The sequence below is a fragment of the Vidua macroura genome, chromosome 4 (genome assembly GCF_024509145.1).
Source record: "Vidua macroura isolate BioBank_ID:100142 chromosome 4, ASM2450914v1, whole genome shotgun sequence".
Classification (NCBI taxonomy): Eukaryota; Metazoa; Chordata; class Aves; order Passeriformes; family Viduidae; genus Vidua; species Vidua macroura.
Window position 1 is genome coordinate 30,522,815 of NC_071574.1, and position 22,589 is coordinate 30,545,403.

Genomic DNA, 22,589 nt, shown 5'->3' on the forward strand with positions numbered 1-22,589 from the left:
AAAGGCTAGCACTCCTATTCTTCATGTCTAGCTGTGTTTCAACTCTCTCCAGGGAGAAGGCAGCAGCTGGGAGCATGGTGTGGTGAGAGTCACTGCTGAACGCTGGTGTCGTGAACTGCTGCGTCCCACTGACTGCCTCCAACCACACAGCTGGTAATGGTCTTAATGGTCTTAAAAATACAGCCTTTTATCTTGTACCATTAAAAAAAAAAACCCAGTCTCTCTGTTTTGGGCATCTTCAGGTTACTGCTTTGCAAATTGTAGGACACCTGAGCAGAACATCTTTGTCTGTTGGAAAGAAATAGCTAACAAAACTGCTACTGGAAAATATCTTCTTCAATTTTTAAAAAATTTCTAAATTTCAGGTTTTGACTTTTTCTTCACCTTGTGACTGCATTCTTTTAAACCAGTATTATACATGATGGGTTTACTGTCAGGAAATAGTGGAAATGTTTAAAAAAAGTAGGAAAGATTAACTAAAAACACTTATTTCAAAGTTAAAAATCATCCAAACAGGAAAATTTATTTACCATCACTCATTTACTAAATCCAATATATGCAATAAATTGTTTTGGAACAGTGAAGAAATTTTTATTCTTTGAGGAAATTACTAATCAAGTCAAATTCAATAATGAATGAATATGGTTAGCTCTAAACATTTTTTCCTTCTGTATTTTGACATGCCTTTAATTATTCACAAAGCTAAACCATCCTCTGTATTTGTCAGCTGTTAGTGATACTTAGATGCCATCACAGAGGCTTGGGGTATTTGTTTTCTCTCTTTAATCAAGCTATGCGTGGTAACTTATTAGTGAATTATTTGCAGGCAAAAAAATCTGATCATATGAAACATGTATTGAGTGGGAAGGCATTATATATTTAAATAGAATATGAGGATAGGTAGGATATAATATATGATAGCATATGAATCTGCTATTTTAAATAAGGCAAGAGAAACCTTGCCCAGACAAGGATCCACTTTTATGTGTGTTACATATTTAAGCTACATCCCTAAGAGACATGCTATCTAAAATCAATGGACACCGTTACAACATTCATATTCTCACCTTGAGATATCCCAGGAGTCTGATTTTTTTTCATTGTGACTAAAAGTGACCAGGCACACTCAGAAGTCCTTGTCTTTCAGATATTGCAGGCTCAGTACTTAAAAACAGAAGCAGCAGAAAACCTCCTGTATCTGAAAACCTTGACCAAGTAGTTATACGTAACACATACTTATCTAAATCTCTATTTTATGTGAATACTGAATTGTTCAATTTTTCAACCTCACTCATTAAAAAAAAAAAAAAAAAGAAATATTTTTAATTTGAATATTTCTGAAGTAGGTGGTTAGAGAACAGTCCTGGGCAGGGAGAAGAGTTACACAGGGAGAGCTAGCCCAGGGCGTTCATCTGTGGAGATAACAAACTGAAAGGCAGTCTCAAAATCACTTTTACAGGGGCTTTTAATCTGAAAACCAAAAAGCACTCTACAGACTTTGTGTCCTGGCTGGGCTGCAGTCACCTCTGGCTATTCCTTTCAGAGGCTTTTCAGCTGCTGTCTGTCCTCAGAGCTGCTCTGTCAGTCCTAGCCTAGTACCTCCCCAACAGCAGTCCTGTGCAAATCAGTGCACTGTTCAGAAAAAGCAAATTGAGAAATAAACATTGCATAGACATGAGCTTCACATCCACCAAACCATGGCAGTCCAGAATTATGGACACTGAAACAAACACCCACAAAACCAAACCATAACAAAGAAACCAACCAAATCTGCAAGAGAATTGGTTTTAAGTGTTGCACAATGCACAACTGCAGAACTAGACAGAAATATGGACTACTTTGAGAACTTTTAGCAGGGGTAAAGAAGGGGTTTCTCTTGATTTGTGGTGAATCTCATTGCAAAAATAATTTAAATCAGTCCTTAATCTTGCTACAGTGCTTTTCTTTTTTCTTTTCTTTTTTTCTTCTTTTCCTTTTCTTTTTTTCCTTTGGTAATATTTCCTTTCTGAAGACCATATAAAACAGGACACAACAAAAGCATTTGCTTCTCTGGCCTTTTGAGATGAATTATATTTAAATCCAGTTCTTCCAGTATCTGGGGGATGATGAGCTTGTGTGCTGCATCCCTTTATCCAGTTCTTTGGTGTCGTGAGGACTTCATGATTCACCATCACTGTGTACACATGAAAAAGAAGTAAACACCAGTGTCACACTGTTGGGTTAGTTGTCTCAGCAGGAAATAACATGCAAGAGTATCTCTAGAGTTCATGAGAAGTTGTTACCAGAAAATAAATCTGTCACTCCTGTAATGGATGAACTGATGCTGGCAGGAGGGCTGCTCTGATACCTGTCTGATGGTTCATGGCTGCCCAGCACAGCCTTTCTCCCGCTCCTGGCTCTCTTTCCACAGCTGAGGATAACTTTGGAATTTTTGGTTTACAGCTGACCTCATAACACGTGCATTTTCTCTTTGTCCCACTGGCTTCTGCCCAAGTGGCTTGCTCCCTAGCACTCTCTTAATAATGTTTGGCTCATGCCAATGTTAAAAAATGTGACATCTTATATTGGCTGATTGAATTCAGTCAGCAGGGATAACCAGCTCTGAAGCTAAAAGGGCCACTCATAATCTTACTATTTTACATGTTTTCTTAAGTCTCTTGCCAAAATGATGTACATTCGGGGAATGCAGTACTTCTTTCTGTACTGGCCTATCATCCACCCAAAACATTTCTCCATACTTTTTGGAGTCAGAAGGAGACATACTTTTTCAGATGGAAAGACTAGGAGGGTGCCCAGCAGCCCCCAAGACAAACCAAACCTCTCAGGTGATAAAGCACAGGGGATTGCTTGTACTCCACCCCCTGCAATGACCCATGCTGTGAACGGGACAGGCTGCACTTATTTTTCTGGAACAGTAAAGGTCCCTAGAGCAGAGATTGGTCTCTACCCACCTTGTGCCCCACAGATCATCAGCCCTTGCCTGCTGCCCCTGCACACACTGCCTGCTCCCTCCTGCCTGCACAGGATGGGAGACCTGGCCCCAGGCACCTGGGGGTGGCAGTGGGGGGAGTTTGCAATTCTGTGCTCAGGCACAATCAGGATTCTAGCAGTAGGTTTCAAATGCAAGAGGTTTTGATTCAAATATATATATTTTGAAAAGTGTATATAAATTTTGAAAATGTGTATATACGTATGTTTATAACTTAGCCTACAAGGCCAGGATAAGTGACTTCCCCCTATCAAGGAGCCCAGGCTGTCATATCTTGCCTCCTATGCACAAATGTGCAGCTTTGATGCTCATGAGTATAAATTTTGCCATAATTATAGCTTTGTTTCATTTTATTTCTTAGTCTTCTACTTTCCCTGCTCAAAAGAACTGCTGAAAACATCTATTTATCTGTATGTAATTCTCTTTCTGACATTATTCATCTAAGAATTTGGGAAAAGAGGCAGATCTTGGACTGATAAGGTTCAATTTCAAATAAACAGGAAGCAATTTTTTGTTTGTTTACCCAGAAATCCCACCATTTCAAATATTTTTTTTCAATTTGAAATTAAGCATATTTCAAAATTTCATGTGAAATGAAATTTGAAGAAGTAGCCTTGGGGTAAGGGAAACATTCAACATAGAAATATTTTACTCCCACACAGTTCTGCTCATCAAACATTAAAAAAACTTTATATTAAAAATTCACTTACTCTGAAGACTAGTTTTGGAACAACCATCATTCTGAAAATGTCAAAGTGTCATTATTGAAATGTTTTGTCTCATATGTTTTCAAAATTGTATCAAAATCATTCATAGTTCAAGACATTTGGGTCTTGATGAACTCCCCCTCACCATCTTTGTGAAGAAAGAAAAAGCCATCTCTGTTCAGTGTGGCCTAAGATGTTTCCCATACTGAAATATCAATAAAATCTAAAATATAAATTACCCTAATTTTAGAAGAATTTTGCCCAAACAAAGTAGGCTTTCAGAATCTTACATTGAATTTAATGTTCCTGCACTTTGTATTCAACTAATGTCCCTTGTCTGAGCAGCTCTGAATGTTTTAGAGATAAATCTCCTATTTTTGTTTGCATTTGTTTGCCTTTCTACAATTTAGGAGCATAAATTTCTCTAATCTAGTCTGATTCTAAGATCCATTCACAAGAAAATTTGCTTAAATAATGTGTGTGCCTTTGCTCTGACTGAAGCATACTTACCTGAACAGGGTTGCTTTTTTGTATCAAGGCTTAAGCCTCACTGTAGTTTTCTAAAATAACTCTGTTTTACAGCTGGGGAGTTTGAGGTAGGGTGTAGCCCAAAGATGCCTTTTGATAGCCAGGAGCAAAATCCCCTTCTTCTGATGAGGTTAATGCAAATCCAGTACAAAACCACTCCTTTAGCGAGGATGGTAAAATGTCAGCTCAAGCTGATAATTAGGTAGGCCATGATGATTTTTCTTCCTCTTAACATGAATTGTTAAATATTTGCAAAGTAAACTTGATGCTAAGGGTGATGTTGTGCCTAAAAAGCCTTTACAATATGACTTTTGCTAGTGTTAGCCTATGGCTGAAGCATCCTTTGTGCTGTACTCCCTGCTGCTGTAGTCAGTGGTATGCTAAAAAAATCTGCTTTTAGAGAATTGCTGTGCAGCTGCCTCTCCTTAACAATTTTCCCCCCTCTGAGTTATCATTCAGCAGCAGGAAGACCCAGATGGCTAACAAATCCAGGATATTTTCCAGTTGCTAAGGGTAAAATTAATGTGCTTGCTTGCATCTGGAATCTAGGATCTAAGCCTTTTTTTTTTTTTTTCCAACAAAACTGAACTAAAACAGCAACAACATTGATTTCACTTGCAATAGGTGTAAAAAGAAACCTTTTCTATACAAGTGGCTGTAGTGGACAAGCCCCATCCAAAGGTTCCTCTGAAACTGCAGCTTTGGAGCAACTGAGCTGCAAACTCTGCAGCAGTGATGATTTAACATCCCTATTTCACTCCTAGGCAAGGAAATTCAGAAATGAGGATTGGAATATTATGACAGTCTACAGCAGGAGGTGCAATTCTGCCAGAGAGGCATGGTCAGTAGAACGATCTGATGCCAAGTGAAGCAGAAGACCTAGGTCCTCTCTCTGCTCCTGGCATTGCCTGATTGCATCACTGCTTCCACTGCACCAGGGATTTCTTGGCACACAGGATGGCTTGTTTGTTATCATAACCTGGCACAGAGAAGCTGCTTTGCCCACTCCTCAAAATGCAGCTGCAACACAAGGGTGCAAGCAAGGGCAATGTACAACCTCTTGTTTCCAGCTGGAAACAAGAACCAGAATTTTTAATTAGGGAAAATTGCGAGGGGTTTTGGAGATCTGAGCAAAATCCTGAGGAAACCAACAAGAAAGATTTTAAGTCTACAAGCTGTCAGGATTGTGGTTTTGCATCCCATTGGGATCTCTGCTTGGACTATCAACTAGTGCCAGCTCTGGGGGAGTGCTGCAAGGGGGCACCGGGGAGATCCTTCATGTTTATCATTCTCATTTTTTTCTTGGAGTCAGACAAGTCCCTGTCTGTCAGGTCACAGCTCCAGCCAAAACATCTGGCAGTGATTCCCAAGAACCTATAGGCACCAGGTGGCAGAGGGGAACTGGGTGCCTTTGGTGAAGGGTGCCAAGGAAGCTATGCTGAATGCTTGTATTAACACCTTGGGAAACTGTGATTAAAGTCTGATCAGTGAATGAAACTCCATCTGTGCCATCTGGTTGTCTGTCTTGCACCATTTTACAACTGTAAGATTATTTAGCAGTGCAGTTTACAGGAAGAGACCTGTTTAGAAATAGGAGTGTCAAGCCTTTAGTTTAAGTTGAAGTCAAAGTTTCTATATATAAAAATTTAAAAACTTAAATGGACCAAAGAATAATTATATAATTACATACAAAAAAAAAAATTAGAATAACACTGACCATATTTCTTCAAATAATAGAATGAATTAAAGTACCTTGGGTTGGCAATTGATTCTTTTTCTTCTTCTCTTACAGTAGGTAAACATTCACAGTCACCTGGAAAAGGGAAAGAAACAAGAATATAGTTACTCTACTCTGGCAGTTTTTCTATATTTATTTCAAAAATGCATAAACTTTTATCATGCAGTCACTCTAGAATACAGATCTGCAGATGCACTTCTGCACCCTTTTATCTGCATGGTTCCCATATAATGAATCTTACACCTCCTTCCCTTTGATAGGTGTCGCCACAATTTATTTCTTTTACGTGTTCCAGTTCTTTATGTACACCTATACAAATGAGCTACTTTTGAGCACTGTCTCCTGCACACTGCCACAGGGAGAGTTTCCACTACTGACCGTTGCACCTATGCTTTATAGTCCAGCTGGAAGTTTGGGGCTGGAGTTTAGGGAACACTAACACACACACACACACACATGAAAGTATGTAAAATATTTGCTCCCTTCTCTCCACAAAATTTTTAAATATATTTTACACCACTTTCCCCCCATGTAGTACAGTTAATACCTCTCTTTCACTACTGCCACTTAGTACATGTTTTCTACAAGAGCTTTCAGACCACGAAGGTCAAAACCCCATCATGTGGAGCAGTGTGCTAATGCAAAGAAATGCTCCAAAGAGTTTTATGTCCTGAAAAACAAAGCATGCCTAGTAGGTCAGGCAAATGAGCCATTTGGATAGAAGGCAAGGGACCAGGAATGAAAAAAAATATCAGTGTTTCAGCATTTCTTAGCCAGTGAAAAGCTGTTTATGGTTCAAAATCAGGCCTTGGTTAACTCATGGCTTACTGAAGGTAAGCATTTTTTTGAGGAGACCCTGCATTTTTTGAGGAGACCCTGGAAGGACAATGCAGACCCCTTAGAGATTTTGACTGGGGAATTCACCTGGGAGAAAAATGGGGGGGAAAATGCAAGACTTATAAGTAACTGAGAAGGCAGCTGAAGATGCTGCTGCTGGTAGTTACCACATGTTCTAATTGTTCCATGTGCTGATAGCCTTGCAAGGGAGGGGAAGGGGTATTCATAGGCTCCTGGCAGCAATTTTAAATAAATGGTGATCTGACCTATGAGCAAATGAATGTTTCTTCTACAATACCTCAGTGTGGAGCACAAAAGTATAGAAATTCTGGAGACTGAAAAGACTAGATGCTTCAGAGAAACTAGTATTTAGCATTAAAATGTGTGTTTGAAAATATAAATAATATTCACAGCTATAAGTGTATTTCATAGAATGTCTACTGGAAACTGAAAACATTTATGATATTCTATCACATATTAAAAATAAACTCCCACACAAACTAAAATACTCCTCTGGAAAAATCTACCCCTGACATTTGTTCAGTTATTTTAGTAGGAGGGAGTCAAGAGCACAACTAAAAATGTTGTAGGGAAAGCAGTGATATGCATACAAAACACCTTCCATTGGTTTCCTATGCATGGGATCTATGTCAGCAGGCAAGAGAGGGAGGATGGAGTAGAGAGGTTACCGTGTACCATTTTTGTTCATGCTGTTCATCCATTTATCAAGCTCTTCCATTTCTATCTCCATAACAGAGGGTGTGTCTTCTTCAAAAATAGGACTTGAGAGAAGAGAGGGGGGAAAAAAGGCATTACACAAAATGCTTAATTAAAACAACTTACAATGTAGTGATTTTGTGTGACTTCCTATAATTCCAGACACATGTATTAACTCTGAAAAGCCATCCTAGCCCAGTAATCTGAGGAGATGTCAGCCCAATGGGTGTGAACCAAGGGGCCACGAACCAGTGCCGCGAGGGAGCGGCACTGAGATGCCAGTCCTGGGCAGAGGTAGGGCCAGTTGAGACATTACAGAGGGGCTCAGTGCAGCCAGAGACATGCCAGAGCACAGGATCATTGCAGCTTCTTGAAAACTGTCCCTGCTGTAAATAGAAAACTAAAAAAAAAAAAAAAAAAAAAGATAGTTTGTCCCTCCCTGCCCTCCTGGAACACATGACAGAAGTACCATTGCTCCAGTGCTAAAAGCTGAAGGCCTAAAGTTTCATATCTGTGACTGACACTTGCAGCGACTTCAAAAGGAAAGGTCATGAGAGCTGTATTTCTTTAAATGCCTCTGGTTAGCTTCCTTTTGCTTGTAGAGCCAATTCGTCAACTTTCAGCATTGATTAGCAAGATGGAGGTCAATAAAAGGCAACAATAAAAATTATGATTCTGATAAGAGCCACACAGCTTCTTGTCTTGTTTTTCAAGCATCTAAGACATTGCTCCTGTGGCAGCCAGGCAAGCCTTTCTGGCTCACCTCTGAGTAAGAAGATAAACTTGAAAAACAGGGGAGCAAGACACAGAACTTATTCTGAATAGCAAAAGCCTGTGATGAGCCTGGGAACTGATCCCCTTTGCTCATGGGGCACCTTGTACCACTCGTGGCTGATGGAGCAGGAGGTGCCTAAGAGCAGGCTCAGCGAGGTCTGTGGGCTGTGGGTGTCTGTGGGGCAGTCCTTGCCTCAATCACCACTAACCCTTGTTTGCCTGCTCTAGTCTTACACTTCAGCCACATATTAAAGTCACACTTTATCCACCTGTTGAGATTGCTGGTTCAATTGATGGCAAAAAGTAATGGTTTTTAGTGTACAGATAAATTAGAAGAGGCAGTGAAGGAGACAAAGGTTAGAGTAAAAGTAATTTTTTAAAAAAAGAATGATATTCATAAAATTTACCTTTTTACATTTTCACTTCCCAGCTCATCTGGAAAAGAAAAAAGTTGGTGTTCGTAGTTCTGCATGATATTTACCCATTTCATTTTCAGGGTCCAGACTGCATGCAAGCCTTGAATAGGGTCAAGTAAAACAGGTTGCATTTTCAAAAAGCATAAAAACTAAATGGCAGATGAAAGACAAAACATCTTATCCTGTTTGCAATTTTCAGAGGAACCCATTATTTTGAAGCTAAAAGCATCTCATTGTTAGCACAGCGATGCTGGGAGGAAGCCCAGCGTTGGTGTTGCAGTGGGCAGGACAGGGCAGATGCACACTTCCTTCAGCAAAACAGATGTGCTGAGGGAAATGCTATCCTGAAAAGGAACCACTTCTGCAAAAAAAATATTTACTAGAAGTATTGGAACATTTTGCTACAGATTACACTCGGGCAATTCAGCTCTGTCTGGAGACTCTGGGAGCTGCTCATGGGGAGAAGAGCCGTGGGTGCGGGGGGAGTTGGACTGCATGGCAGATTAGATCTCAGTCAGGCAAATGAGGCTGAACTAGCCAGATGTCAAAAGGGATCCAATCTACTTATAACTCCAAGACAAAGCAAAAATGGGGGGGGGGGGGGATGGTGTCACAGACATAATTCTGATAAATATCTTCACCTCCAGGAATGAAGTGACTGAAAAACCTGTCTTAAATCACCTTATTTTTAATTCATTGTTGCCAGCAGATGATACCTCCCAGTTGTTCCAGCACATTCCCAGACTGCAGAGCTATTCCAGGACCACAGAGCCATCCGCCCCAGCCTTGAAGATGCTCAAAATCCCAAGCTGGCACAGGGCATGAGATCCTAAAATTGTGTTCCTGAAAGGTACCATATTTCCTAACCCTCTGAAGAGTGTACCTGCATTTCAATAATCCAGAAACAGGCAGGCAACTGGGTGCCTGGTTGCAAATTCATAGTTTGTTAGAGGGAAACCCAGTGATCAGACAAATGCAACCTAAAAATGCCCTGAAAACTTGACTTAAAATCTATGTTGAATGTGTTGCACTGTCTGCAGGCTGATGAGCTGACAGTTGCACTCAGACCATGTAGATACACTGATATGACCATCTCAGAATTTCACTTACCCACTGTGTGGTTTTATTAAAACACCTCAGTTTGTTCTCCTGTGTCTTGGCACTCCAAGTAACCAATTCCTGTTTAACAGATCACAGCACCTTCCTGAAGCATTGATCACCCTACTGCAGCACCCAAGCAGTCTGACCTAGCTCTTTTGCTGTGATGTCTTCATAGCAGCCTCCACCCTATGGAATCAGGATTCCTTAAAATCGTTCCTTCAAATTATTTTTCTTGTTCTTATTTTATTGAAGTTCCAAGCAGCTTTACCTTGTGGGCACTATGGGCAGTAGAAGCATTAATTACACCTTGCCTAAAGTTGTTGAGCATAAAGAGAGAACAAGCATTTGCAGCCACAGTTACATCCCTGAGCATTCTCAGCATTTCCAGGAGCCAGAGATTGATGCTAGGGCTCCCGTGGGTGTGGCAGCATGAGCAGGAGGTGCCAAGAAGCAGAAGTAGCTCCTGCCCAAGGAGAGGTGTGTGACCAGGTACTGCTGGCTGGGGAGGATTTCTCTCTTACTTGTCAAACATGCAACTACAGTCAGAGAAGGTCATCCTAAATGTGGCACCCCATGCCTCAAAATAATGCTCTGTTAATTTTGAACACATCCTAGAAACAGCCTTTTGATGTACAAGAAGACAAATTTACCTTGCTTGGATTTTTTCCTTTTATGATGCATTACAAAAAATGTGATCAACAAAACCAGCAGGACCAGCAGCGCCACAGGGACAACATATATCAAGATAGACTGTTCTGCTGCTTCTAGGCTGTCCTCATCGTTCACAGCATTCAGTTCAGTACTTGGAGAACTCTGTGTGTCAAAGCTGCTTTCAGTAGTGCTTGCAGTTACAAGTACTGGCTCATGGTCATCCACTGTCAAAGGACTCGTAGCAGGAAGATGTGTTGCTGTAAAAGTGGGTAATATCATCGATCCGTCTCCTGATCCATCATTTCCAGGGTCTGTCAAATATATGAGGACAACTTAACATTTTAAGAGTTGCATTAGTATTATCAGTGAGTCACAGTGTACAACTTCAGTATTTACTTCTCATTTGATGTATTTTTAATAATCAGTAGATGCCCCATACACACAGATTGGAAGTCTTGGCCATCGGATGTAAAAATAGATCTCAACTTTATCACAAAATCTTACCAGTCATGACCACGTTCTTCAGCAGACTTTTACTGGGACACGTCAGCATGTGCCATCTGTCTGCAAACAGCTGCCTTGCACAAACAGACTTCTTTTGCTGCAGGTTGGCATCCGGTCTTGCTCACATGAGAAATTATTCTGCTTCTCAGTAAACCACACCAGCCTGTTTTGCTTCTCGGTCTTGGCACATATGTCCCTCCCATTACCCAAGGAGTTAGGTACTGCCTTCAGGGAGACCATTATCTCTGGTTCACCAGTTCCTTTGGTTCACTCATCTCCCTGTTTCTGTGCCTTTCTCAAATTTGTTAAATTTTTCTCACTGTGAAAAACAGAGTTGGTGAAAGGAAGTCTGAAGGATGCAAAAGCTGTTGACTTCCCCATCTGCGTGGACTAGAAGAGGTGGTAGTAACATGGGGACCTTACTGCATACAGGCCCAGTTAACTGTGCCTCTGACTGATTCTACAGGCTGGCTGAAGGAGTGTGTGGCAAAGCATCAGTGCTGGATATTCCCCATAAGTTCTAAGACTGGGGGTTTTGAACTTTGATCTCAGTTCTGGTTTCATTTATCACACATTTCACAAGAAAAGTGGCTAAAATTGGCTGTGTCAGTAACAGTGAAACAAATGCTTTCCGTGTGTTTAGGTGAGAGTGTATTGACTGTCACAGAGTTCAAAAGCTTTACAGAAGTACAGCAAATTCTGGGCTGATACCGTATTCTATACTGATGCCCAAAATCTTGTAGTAGTCAAAGGTGCAAGAATAAGCCTTTAGATAAATTACAACAGCAAAGCCTTCAATAATTTTCTTGGCATGAAATTAAATTATGGGTTTTTTGTGTTATCTGCCCTTTCAGATACAATGCCAACATGGTGCACACCTCATTTTATGCAATAAAGCAGGATGGAATTTTTTTTACTTTTGCAATTACATGTTTCTCCTCGTTCTTGTAATTGCTGGGCAGCCAGAGTTTCCACAAGAGTTAGCAAGAGCTTAAGGTTTTCAGCACCTCAGTGCTGGCATTTCCAATCTCACAGGACTGGAACCAAAAGTACTTAGCATTTTAAATGCTTTTGTAAACACATTAATCTTCATAATGGCCCTGAGAGATGAGCAGTTATCATCTCCATTTTACAAATGAGAAATCAGAAGGACAGGGATGCTGTCCTTCCCAGGGATGCCAAGTGAGAGAGAAAAACTGGGATTAGAGCGCTATCTCTTGCTTAATCCATTCTGCAGCATCTCCTCTCCCACCAGATTTGTCTCAAAGTGAAGATGAGTATTTCATGAGACTGTATTCAAGGAAACCCAATTTCAGATGAATAAAATTATTTGAGTGTGACAGCAGTGTTTTGTCTCGATTTTTATGCTGCACATATCACACAGGCATCTGATTGTTTCATCCTTTCCTAAAAACTAGGAAAGAATTTGAATACTTAATGTAATACTATGAAGGTCACCAGACTCCTGCAGCACAAGAGGACAATGAAAATGATAGCTCTTCTGTGGCAAAGCACTTTGTATCAATACTCCCTCTGTCTCTTCAGTCAAGAGTATTTCAGTCAATAGCAAAACACTATCTCTGCCTCCCTTGCAGGCAACGATCCCCTTAGGTGTGTGCTGCTCCACCCCTTCCCATGATCTGCTGGCTGTCCTTAATCTTATCGCAGATGACAGGAGGGAGAGCTCCCCTCCCTTATTAGTTTGGCCATTTGACTTTTCTTTTGCAAGGTAGTTTGCAGTTCCCAGTGTCTGCAGCCAGTCCATTTCAATCGCTGTTGTGCAGAGCAGCGAGGCAGCACGAGAGATGTCTGTGCTGCAGGCTGCGGCATGATGGACTGTGCCACGGGCAGAGCTGATGGCCCGTCGCAGTCTCACTGAACCTCTTCAATGACCTTGCTTCGTTTTCCTCCTCTAGCCATTGCCCTTGAAACCCATTGCCTGCCACATTTGATATATTGAGAGGGACAAGCCTGTTGCTTAAAATAGGGAAAGGGTGTGGAGAAAATACCTTACTTTTCATTTATTCGTAGAGCTAAAATGGATTTTTCAAATGTCTAAGGCATGGTGTGGCTTTAAAGCAAAGCAAGCAGTCACACCTCATTAACTGCAGTCATAAACTTTCAGCTGCAGAGTATGCTGTGCTTGATTTCTGGGAGAGATTTTTTCAGTATCTCTGCCACTTTTCCTGGTTTTGAACTATGAAGCAGACTTCAAATCATTTGTCTCTGAGTGAAATAGAATTACTTTTCCTAGTCTCTAGGCAAAGAAAATGGTAAATCACAGGGAGTGACCTTGCTGCCATGTATTTTTTTCACTTTGCATAATTCCAGGGACAGAACATCATCTCTCTGGGAACACCATTTCCTCTTACAGAGCTCTTTTCTCTGAGTGAATTAAATACATCTTTCAGTAGAAGGGCATCCAATTGCACAATGTTCTTGCAAGGATATTGCTCTTATTTCCTGCATTTTACCTGCTGCTTCAACATACCCTGCTCCCTCGTCACCTCTGAGGAACAGAGCTCAGCCTCAAGGGATGCCTCACCTGTCACCCAGCAGTAGCTATCACTCTCAGGCCACCTACACATCACCCTTTTTACACAGTAGGAAAGCACAACCTGCACCTGGGCTGGCCCAGTGGCTTGCATCAGGGAAGGATCTGTGCCTCCAGTCCAGCAGGGAGTCGGGCTCAGGCTGTAGCGCCTGCCACAGCCACCTGCCCACTGAGACACACGTGGTTGACCTCAAGATAGTTGCTATTTGTCATAGTGTTTCAATTTAAAATGCTCAAAATAGCAAGTGGGCTGTGCTGCAGCTGGCCTGGGTGGCTATTTGGTGGCGTAAATTACAGTTGGGCATTACAAGGTTTGGAGCAGGGCAGAAGAACATCTGAAAGTTGGAGATTTTGTGAGGTGCTGTTCAAACATTTTCTCCATGCCAGATTTTTACAGTGATAATTCATACCGTGAACTGTCTTGTCAGCTGTGCTGTGGTTTCATCTTGCAGACATCTACTAACTCCCTGCAAATGGGAATCTTACAACAATACAGCATGACATTCAGGATGGAAAAGCAAGGTCAGTGGAGTGTAACAAAGAGCAAGTCATGTGTGACCATATAGATATCTCCTTGACTTTGCAAAGCCTGTGCCCTTTCTCTTTCTTGTTGAGTTCAGCCCCATGCTGTTGGCTACATTCCAACATCCATACTCATCCCTCTGCACATCTTGTCCAAGGAGCAAATGCTCATACAACAGCCACATGGGCTTCACCTTTGTCTGGACTACCTGGAGCATGAATGCTGGTGAATTCTTCCTGTGTTAAGGGAAGTGGATGGGAACATACCACAGCTTCAGCCCAGCCTGTATTGCCATTTCCCCTTCTTTCAAGAGAAGAAGGGAGAGGGGCTGGCATGCAGCTGCAGCCCACCCTGATGGAAAGGTAGGCACAGCTGGAACTGGAAGCTAAGAAGCTAAGAAGCTGGAGCTGGAAGTCAGGAAGTTCTCAGGGTTCCACAACTGAGGTATTAGAGAATCTAGAACTCAAGGGACCAAAATACTTGAGCAAGCACTAGCAGCATCTCAAAAAAAGTTAAATTAACAGTTCTTACAAATTATGAAAAAGCTATGTCCCTGTACACAGATACTATAAAGTATTACTCAACAGTTTTTTCTTTTAAAATATGCTTGGATCACTGATAAATTTTGCTTGAGTTTTGGAGGTGCTCCCAAATACACTTTTCATGGGAGACAGAAGTAGTTGAATATACCAAGCGGTTTTACAGATTGGAGTCCAAAAAATTATGTCTCAATCAAACAAACAACATTTCTGTTGTTGCAGCATTTCTACCTCTGTGCTGCAGCACTCAGAGGTGGTGATATGGGCTTCCTGATGAAGTAAGCAGGCAAACAGGTTTCTGAATTCATTTGGATGTGAGGCAAAGGAAAGTAGCAAAGGAAAACAGCTGGCAGTCAGCACATTCAGTTTTGTTGTAAAACCATCAGTCTCTCTGCTGCCTTGCCGTCAGACTCAAGGACTGGGTTCTCTCAAGGGAATTTTTCAAATTGCACCAGAGTGCCTACTGACAGAAAAAAAAGACAGAGAAAAAGATAGAGAAAAAGTGAGAGCTATGTCAGTGTGATAGCCAGGCTTATTAGTCTGAAAAGAAAATTTTTATTTCTGCAAACTTTCCCATAAGCTATAAAAATGCAGTGAAGGAAGGAGGGCTCATGAGAAGGTGACAGAACAAGAAAAGGCTATAAAGCTGGAATAAAGTTACCATATCCTATATCATTCTGCTCCATGTACACCTTCCCTTGGTGGTGTAGTCATACCACTCCACATGGTCTGTATGATCCTCTGGTGTATTGCTTGGCTCATCCCTGCGCTGTTCCTCTCTCCACATTTCAGGCTGCTGTAAGAAGAGCTGTTCCTTGCCGTGGCCAGGGCTTGCCCGGCTGCCTGTTGTGGCAGGTCTTGCCTGTCAGTCTGGCTAGAAGAGGAATCCTTAAAAGCCTGCAGGCTAGCTGTTGGGAGCATACACTCTTCTGATGAGGGAGCACAAGCATTTCAGGGTGGCTAATCTGTAGACAAGATCCTATTAAAACGAGGTGCTTAGAAAGCGTTATCTAGGTATAACCTGAAAGAGGAAACAACTGTTTAAGCTCATTTATACAAGATGGAAACTGCTTTTCCTCACTGTATTTCTATCCAGCTGAAGTGCTGCATTAACAGGCAGTGTCACAAATTCAGTCACACATCTTAGAGTCCAACTGTGAACCTGTAATCTCATTGCTCACCCCGAGTACTACAGACCAATTTATGCATCTAGTTGCCTCTACTTAATCTGATGGCCTTCTAGCTCTGCATCTGTGATACCCATGCGACCTCACTGTGATGCCAATCTCTCGGTGCTCCTTGCTCTCAGGAGGACCTTGAAATTAAAGATTCAAAAGCTCCAGAATCTTTCCAGTTATCATAAAATCTCTTGAGGGAAAAGAGACTGGTGTCATTGCCTGAAAATTAGTATAAAATCTTGCTGATGTAAATGAGAAATTTTCTGAAATGTCCCTGAAGCAGCTGAATAAAACAGTGAATGTTTGTGTGTGGCTAAAATGGAGGAATGGTAGTAAATACATAGGAGGAGTTTATGTGTTCAGTAGAAAGGATTTTTCATCTGCTTTTTAGGGCACTGAGCTTTGGAAAGAGAAAATGTAGCAAATCCTAATTTCTTACATTGTTGCTTTGCTAGAAAATTTTAACAGGTGATTGTAACAGGTTCAAACCCATTCTCAGTTCATAACTCGAGGGGGGAACGGGTCAAAATTATTGCTCCGTTAGAGACCTTGGCTTTGCAGGGGAGGCAGCCTAAAAGACAATTCTCTGCTGAGGAGAGAGTCACTGCCTGTGCTTGTGGTACAAGCTGCTGAATATCTGGGTCTTTGATAGCAGTGTTTCCTTGAATGACAATTCAAAACAATAGCACAGAGACACAGACAAAATAGAGCACTACCTGCAACCACCCTAGCTCTTCCACTTGGCGATATTACATGTTTTACTGTTCCTCTCCCTCACACATTTTCTTGCTCCCCATGTCAGACCACTTCTGCTGCAATTTCCCACCTGTTTCACTGAATGCAGTGGGAGATGGCCTAGCCTGGGAAGTGACTCAAGGGTCAGAGCATGTTCCTATAAGCTATAGTAAGGGACTTAATGCTTGTTACTAGAGTCAGCAGACACACCTGGGTAGGTCTTCAGGGCTGCTGCAAGGCTGAGCAGTGGGTACCATCCCCCACAGTAGAGATGATGCCCTACACTGTTACCTGTAGGGCTTCCTGACTGCATTAAAGCAAGGGGAAGGGAACCAGCGCAAACCCCAACATTCCCTCAGTTTGGAGCTGGGAGAAGGTCAGCACCCAGAGCTGAGACCTGAGGAATGCTCTTAGAGCTACTGGATTAGATTGATTGTAGCATCACAGGGAGAAAACCATCCATAAATTATAATCCAAATGGCAAGGCCAGGTTTTTACGAGGTTCTGACATGGTATGGGAACAGGACTTATAAAGACTTTAATCTGTCTGTGCTGCAAGATTTAATCATACTCTGTTTGCCTGGTCTCTAGACAGAAGACTGCTTAAAAGGTGAAGACTGTGTCTGGCAAAAGGTGAAAAAGATCCCTTAAAGGTTCTGCCCTGTTGATCTGTGAGCAAGGAAGGGTGAGAGCAAAGGATTTCCCTGGGAGGCTGCTCTCAGCGGAGGGGTTTCTGACCCACCAGTGCCTGTGGGGTACATAAGCCCTACATAAACTTTCCCCCCACTAGTTTCATTTCCCCCCAAGGGGGGGAAGTTCACAACTTCCCCATCCCACCCACAGTCAGAGTAAACCCCCAGGTACATTTTGGGGCTAGTTGCATAAGCAAAAACCACCTTTGTATGCGGAGCAAAGGTGGGTGCTGTCCTCCCTTTCCCCAGTGACTGTGGATTGGCTCTGTAGAGTGAGAGCTGACAGGGCTTGGGGAGGGCGCTGGCAGGACTGGCTCACTCCCAAAGAGGAACCATTTCAAAATCAACCAGAATTTAAAGGTGGACCTACTGGTAGGAAGTGGGGAGTGTGGGGAGTGTCACACACCTGGTGTGTGACATCTGCCTGGCACTTCCTGCAGCCCCTAATGCCCATTGCACAGAAGGGCAGGGGCGCACCCAGTCATGAGCTGAGGGGCTCTGGACTAAGGTGTCCTCCCCCCATGGGGATGTGGTGATGAAGTAGTATCTCTCAGAACCCTGCACATGAGCTAGAGAAGCAGGAGCCTGATCACTCTGCATTGCCTTTGTGCCTTCATTGTACTCCTCCATTTCCCTGGGACCTCTGTTTTGCTCTGCCCATGGCAGGACTTTTGTTCCTCTGACCGCTTTGATTCTGAGCTACACTCAGTGCTTGCAGCATATACTCCTAACGTGTCTGCAATGCAGCAGAGCTGTAGTAACACAGCCAAACCCAAACCATTTTATACCTCACTTAGCTTGCTTGTACAGTTAAGCAAGTCTCCTAAGTGCAAGCAGCTCAGCAGCACACCAGGAGCCCGCAGCCCAGCTCTACACCCTGCTTAGAGTACTGTTTTTCAGGGGAAAAACACTCACACTGAAACACCGATTCCAGCAGTACATTTTAGGTCATTAAGAGAAATCCAGTGATATCTGAGAGTGACTGTCTTCTTTACCTTTTTGCTTTCTGTAGATCACCCGCTTACTACAGCAGCACAGAGGTAGCAAACACTTCTAGTCCATACCAAGGAGCTTTGGCAGGGATTTGTTTGACCCCAAAAGGCTTACAAGCACTACCTCAGCAAGGTTTCACTCCAAGAGCTGCCTGTCATGTTCAGTCAGTGGCTGCCAAAATGCCAGTGGAACCAATGACCCCTGCAAACAGGCGAGAGTCTCTGCAATGACACCCCAGTGCCTCAGCATTTTGTCACAAGCTGCTTTTCCACTCATGGTTTTTTTCTTCAGAGGATCAGAACCTAAGTCCATAGCACCGGCCACTTTGTTCTGCAGCTGAGAGTTCAAAATATTTGTCTCCGGAACCGGGTGTTCCTTTGTTAAACCAGTTTCAGTGCACCGGGACTACGGAAATCGGCAGTCACTTTTGAATGGAAACAGTGCTTTGCCTTTAACTTTGCTATTAAACACTGGTGGCATGGGTGTGGGGTATGTAAAAGTTCAAAACATAACTAAAATTAGGAGCAAAATGCCTGATGGGTCAACATGGAAACTCCGCTTCTCTACACACCTGCAATTTAGGAAAAGTTTGCAATTGTAGGATTTGTTTACTGCTGTTCAGGCATAGGTCTAAGGGAAAAAAAAGTCAAAGCTTTGAAAAAAAGAGGCAACTGAAAACAGAGAGGGTAAACCCAGCAAAAAGCAGCAGAGAGCAAGTCCCCACAGATCTCCTGCCTGTGCTCAGTTTGGAGGGTGTTGCCCTCCAACTTGGTCCCATTGCTGCAGGCAAGACACGCGGTCCCACCTCGGCAGGCGAAAGGCGCTTTCTTACTCACCAGTGCCGGCAGATCCTCCAGCCAGCGCCAGGGCAGAGAGCAGGGTGATGAGCCCGGGGCTCCGCATGCTGCCCCGGCAGCGCTCCCACCTGAGGGGCGCTCCGGCAGCCTCCCTGCTGCACCCGAACATCTACATTTCCTGCTTCCTGCCGGGGAGCATCTGAGCTGCATTTCTTCAGGAGATGGACTCTCTTTGATGGGTTTTAGGAAGTGATGTAATTCCGTCTGGGCCTGTCAAGCGAGCAATGATTGCAAAAGAAAGAAGAAAAAAAAAAAGCCAGAAGTTGCTCTTCAGGCACACACTTGACTGAGGCACCTTTATGCTATAGGTGAGAGAGCTCCTGCTCTCTTCCTCTCCTTTCACTCCTGACTTTACCACCTTCTGTCTTCATCTACACACAGTGCCACAGAACATACAAATACAAATCAGACACAAAACTTCATATATGTATGTTAGCAGGAAAGTTTAATATCATTTTTCAGGGTGGTTAAGCAAGAAAATTTCAATAGTGCCTCCCCTCCTACCTTGGTTTTCAAGCTGTAATTCTCCCCACATTTGGGTGGGAGACTATGCATTTACAGTCCCAAAAGTAACCCCCAAGTGGGCTGTCTTTAGCAAATGGGATGAATGGCTGGCTCTCTTATTGGCCTATAACTGAGTATTCTGGGCTGGTTCTTGCAGAGGAAGAGGAAAAAGCAGAAAACCACATCATTTTTTTGTTATGAGCAGGTGGCTTAGTGAGAAAGTCTGAGACACTGGTGTGATGATGGCTGCAGAAGACAGGGGACAGAAGGTTTCAATCCCCACCAGGATGCAGGGCTGACAGCCCACAGTGCCATGGTTGATTGAGGTGGTAAGGGGAAGGTAATCCTGCCTCCCTTCCTGACTCCTCTTTATTTTTGCTCCCCCTTGGCAGTCTCTGTCTGGGTGTGCAGACCTTGGCTGTTGCCCCCCCCCAAATGCTGCCCTGTCCTCTATCCCACCACCCCATCACTGTCCACACACTCAGAAACATGTAAGAGCTGGCCAGGGGCTTCCATGGATTTCCTGTTGGTTGGTGCTCTCTGGGCAAGAGCAATGGAAAACTTAAAAATTAAACCAAATATTTTCAATCTTCTTGCTATACAGGGTGGGCCTAGCCAGGGCTCAGGATTTAGATCTGGATCTAAACCACACATGTATCAAGCAGGGAGAGTGGTTGGACCATAGATTTGGGTTGTTCCACTGTAGAAATAAGTGCTAGGTCTAAAATTAATCTCTCTGAGTTGAGGAGAGTCTGCACTCCAGAGTGCTCCTGGAGCATCCCAGGTTAGAGCCATTTTAAATACTTGCATAAAATTTTCCAGTAGTAATCTAAGGAAGGAGGGTTGAATGGTGACTGTGTAGGAGCTTCATAGTACTTCCCCTAGACATCAGTCTGTCAAAATCTGGTTTCTGGTCAGAATTTGCTGAGTTCTAGAATTTGTCGAAGCTGGTGAATCTTTCTGTTCAGATTGGTGGGGAGTGATCAATTGCTGCTGTGCTTCTCCAGCTAATATTTTTTCTTAACACACTGATGCTTTTATAGGTCATCAGTTATAGGTTATTTAGCTTGAGTAGCTGAGAAATATGTCAGTGATTCATTTAATGACCAGCTTGTTGATAGATTTAAGTCCCTTGAATGATACAGTTAACTAAAAATCTGAACTGGTTGCTTAGTATTGGCAATGCATGTTTATGAACTTCATAAAATAGTGGGGGGAAAAGCAAACTTGCAACATTTGCACCTACAAGTAGATAAAGAGGAACTCTGAGTTTTGAAGCCAGTACACTGACCAACAAATCAAATATTTCTAGGAGATATTCTTTAACATAATTTCATAGTCATATACAATAACACTTATCAGACACAAGTGTCAGAGGTGAAACTTGCCAACACTTTTAAGATTTTTCCATTAAAAAATGACAGAAACTCCAAGGATTAGTAATAGTGTCTAATTGACATAGACTGTTTGAATGATGGAAGTCCAGAAATTGAGGCTACCTGTCTGTGCTCAGAGGTGATTTTGTCTCGACTGGCGATAGGAAAACTGATAATGGGCTGGTGGCCAGAAAAGGCAAAGCTTGTCTGTGTTTTCAGGAGCAGAGTCTCAGATCCCAAGGCTGGAACTATTGTCCATCCTCAGCTTTCCTTGAACTTTAGTCAACAGTAGGCAAAGTCTTACTATTTAACAGTATTTTCGTTGCTTTAACGTACAGAAAAGATGTGCTGTACTCCTTTCCATTTCTTCCCCACTTCCTTCCCAACTTTGCCACTCTAATACCACATGGGCTGCAAACGTGTTCTTCTGATTTAGCCTGCCCTGCATATTTGTGGTTTTGCCCCATTCTGTAGACTCAGCCCAACTCACTCATCCATTATGAAAAAATAAACCTGGATAGGGAAAACAGGACAGGATTTGTATTTGTTTTGTATCTTTGCTGCATGTTTACACCATAGTTCTAATGTAAAGAAATTATATACTTTTCTCTTTTCCCTTTCAGTCTTTCTTCATAGGTTGTAGCATTTCCTCTCAAGTTCCCATCAACTATTATTGACAAATGTTTGGCTAATAACTCATCACTGCACCTTGAAAGCAAGATAGCCATCTACTGCTATGTACATAAGTATGATTTCTAAGGCAAATAAAAGTACAGGAAATGTGACTCTAGGCCACAGTATATTTTATTTAAGATTTTTAGAGGCATATGAAGGTGGTTTGGCATGAATTTGACTATCCTTTTTTTTTTTTTTTTTTTTATTTTTTTATTTTAGAGAAGGAGAAATGAGGTATTTTGGATGCCAACAAATCAGACTCTCAAGCAAGGGCAGTTACCTCAGTCTGTGCCCAGCAGCATTGGGATCGTGCTCCCCTGAAGTACTCCCAGCAGGCTCCCTTTTGCCTGCCTGGGAAGCAAGGTTGGTACCTTTGCCTTGGTTGTTGTCTTCAGCCTCATGCGTCTCTCTTCATAGTTGAAATACAGAAACCAAAAGCTGTAGTGACAACTTTGCTGCAAACCAAACTTGTACATTTGGAAACCCATGTAGCTTCAGGCAGAGATGATTTTATAATAGGGGTAGATTTTATCTGATAATTTCATAGGCCTTAGTGCATTTACTAGGATCCACAATGCACCTTAGCAAAAAGAAGTGTCTTTTCACAGGTAAAACCACTAAATTTTTGGGGTGCTTACAATGTATGTTACCCATCTGGAAACATTTCTGCATGTTCAATGTTACTGTTTCATTGGTTTTTAGAGTATAAAGGACAGCTCTGAGCACAAAGCTAGGCTGTTTGTTGATGTTGTTCCCTAATAGAGAACGATTTGCATCACTGAGATTACAGGATGTCATCAGAGTGATATTTTCAGAAAAACAGAAATGTATTGCAATGCTGCAGCCGCTTCGCTGATGCTCTTCTAGTTCCTTTTTCCTGTGAGAACAACAACAGCTAAACTTTTTCAAGTGATGTGGCAAGTTGATGGTTGGTTACAGGGCTTTTATTACAACCCTGCTAGCACAGCTTGTCTGCTGCAGTCCTGAGCAGCTAATCCACC

General features: G+C 42.4%; 1 protein-coding gene across 1 annotated transcript; it reads right to left on the reverse strand.

The window, feature by feature from the left end:
- Positions 1-486: 486 nt before the first annotated feature.
- Positions 487-19,142, reverse strand: TMEM154 (transmembrane protein 154). Its single transcript, XM_053975753.1, has 6 exons — positions 19,013-19,142; positions 10,458-10,769; positions 8,698-8,725; positions 7,496-7,581; positions 5,977-6,037; positions 487-2,173 (listed from the first exon to the last, which is right to left on the reverse strand). The coding sequence occupies exons 1-6, from the start codon at positions 19,140-19,142 to the stop codon at positions 2,158-2,160; spliced, it is 633 nt and encodes a 210-aa protein (XP_053831728.1). The 3' UTR covers positions 487-2,157.
- Between the last annotated feature and the right edge of the window lie 3,447 nt (positions 19,143-22,589).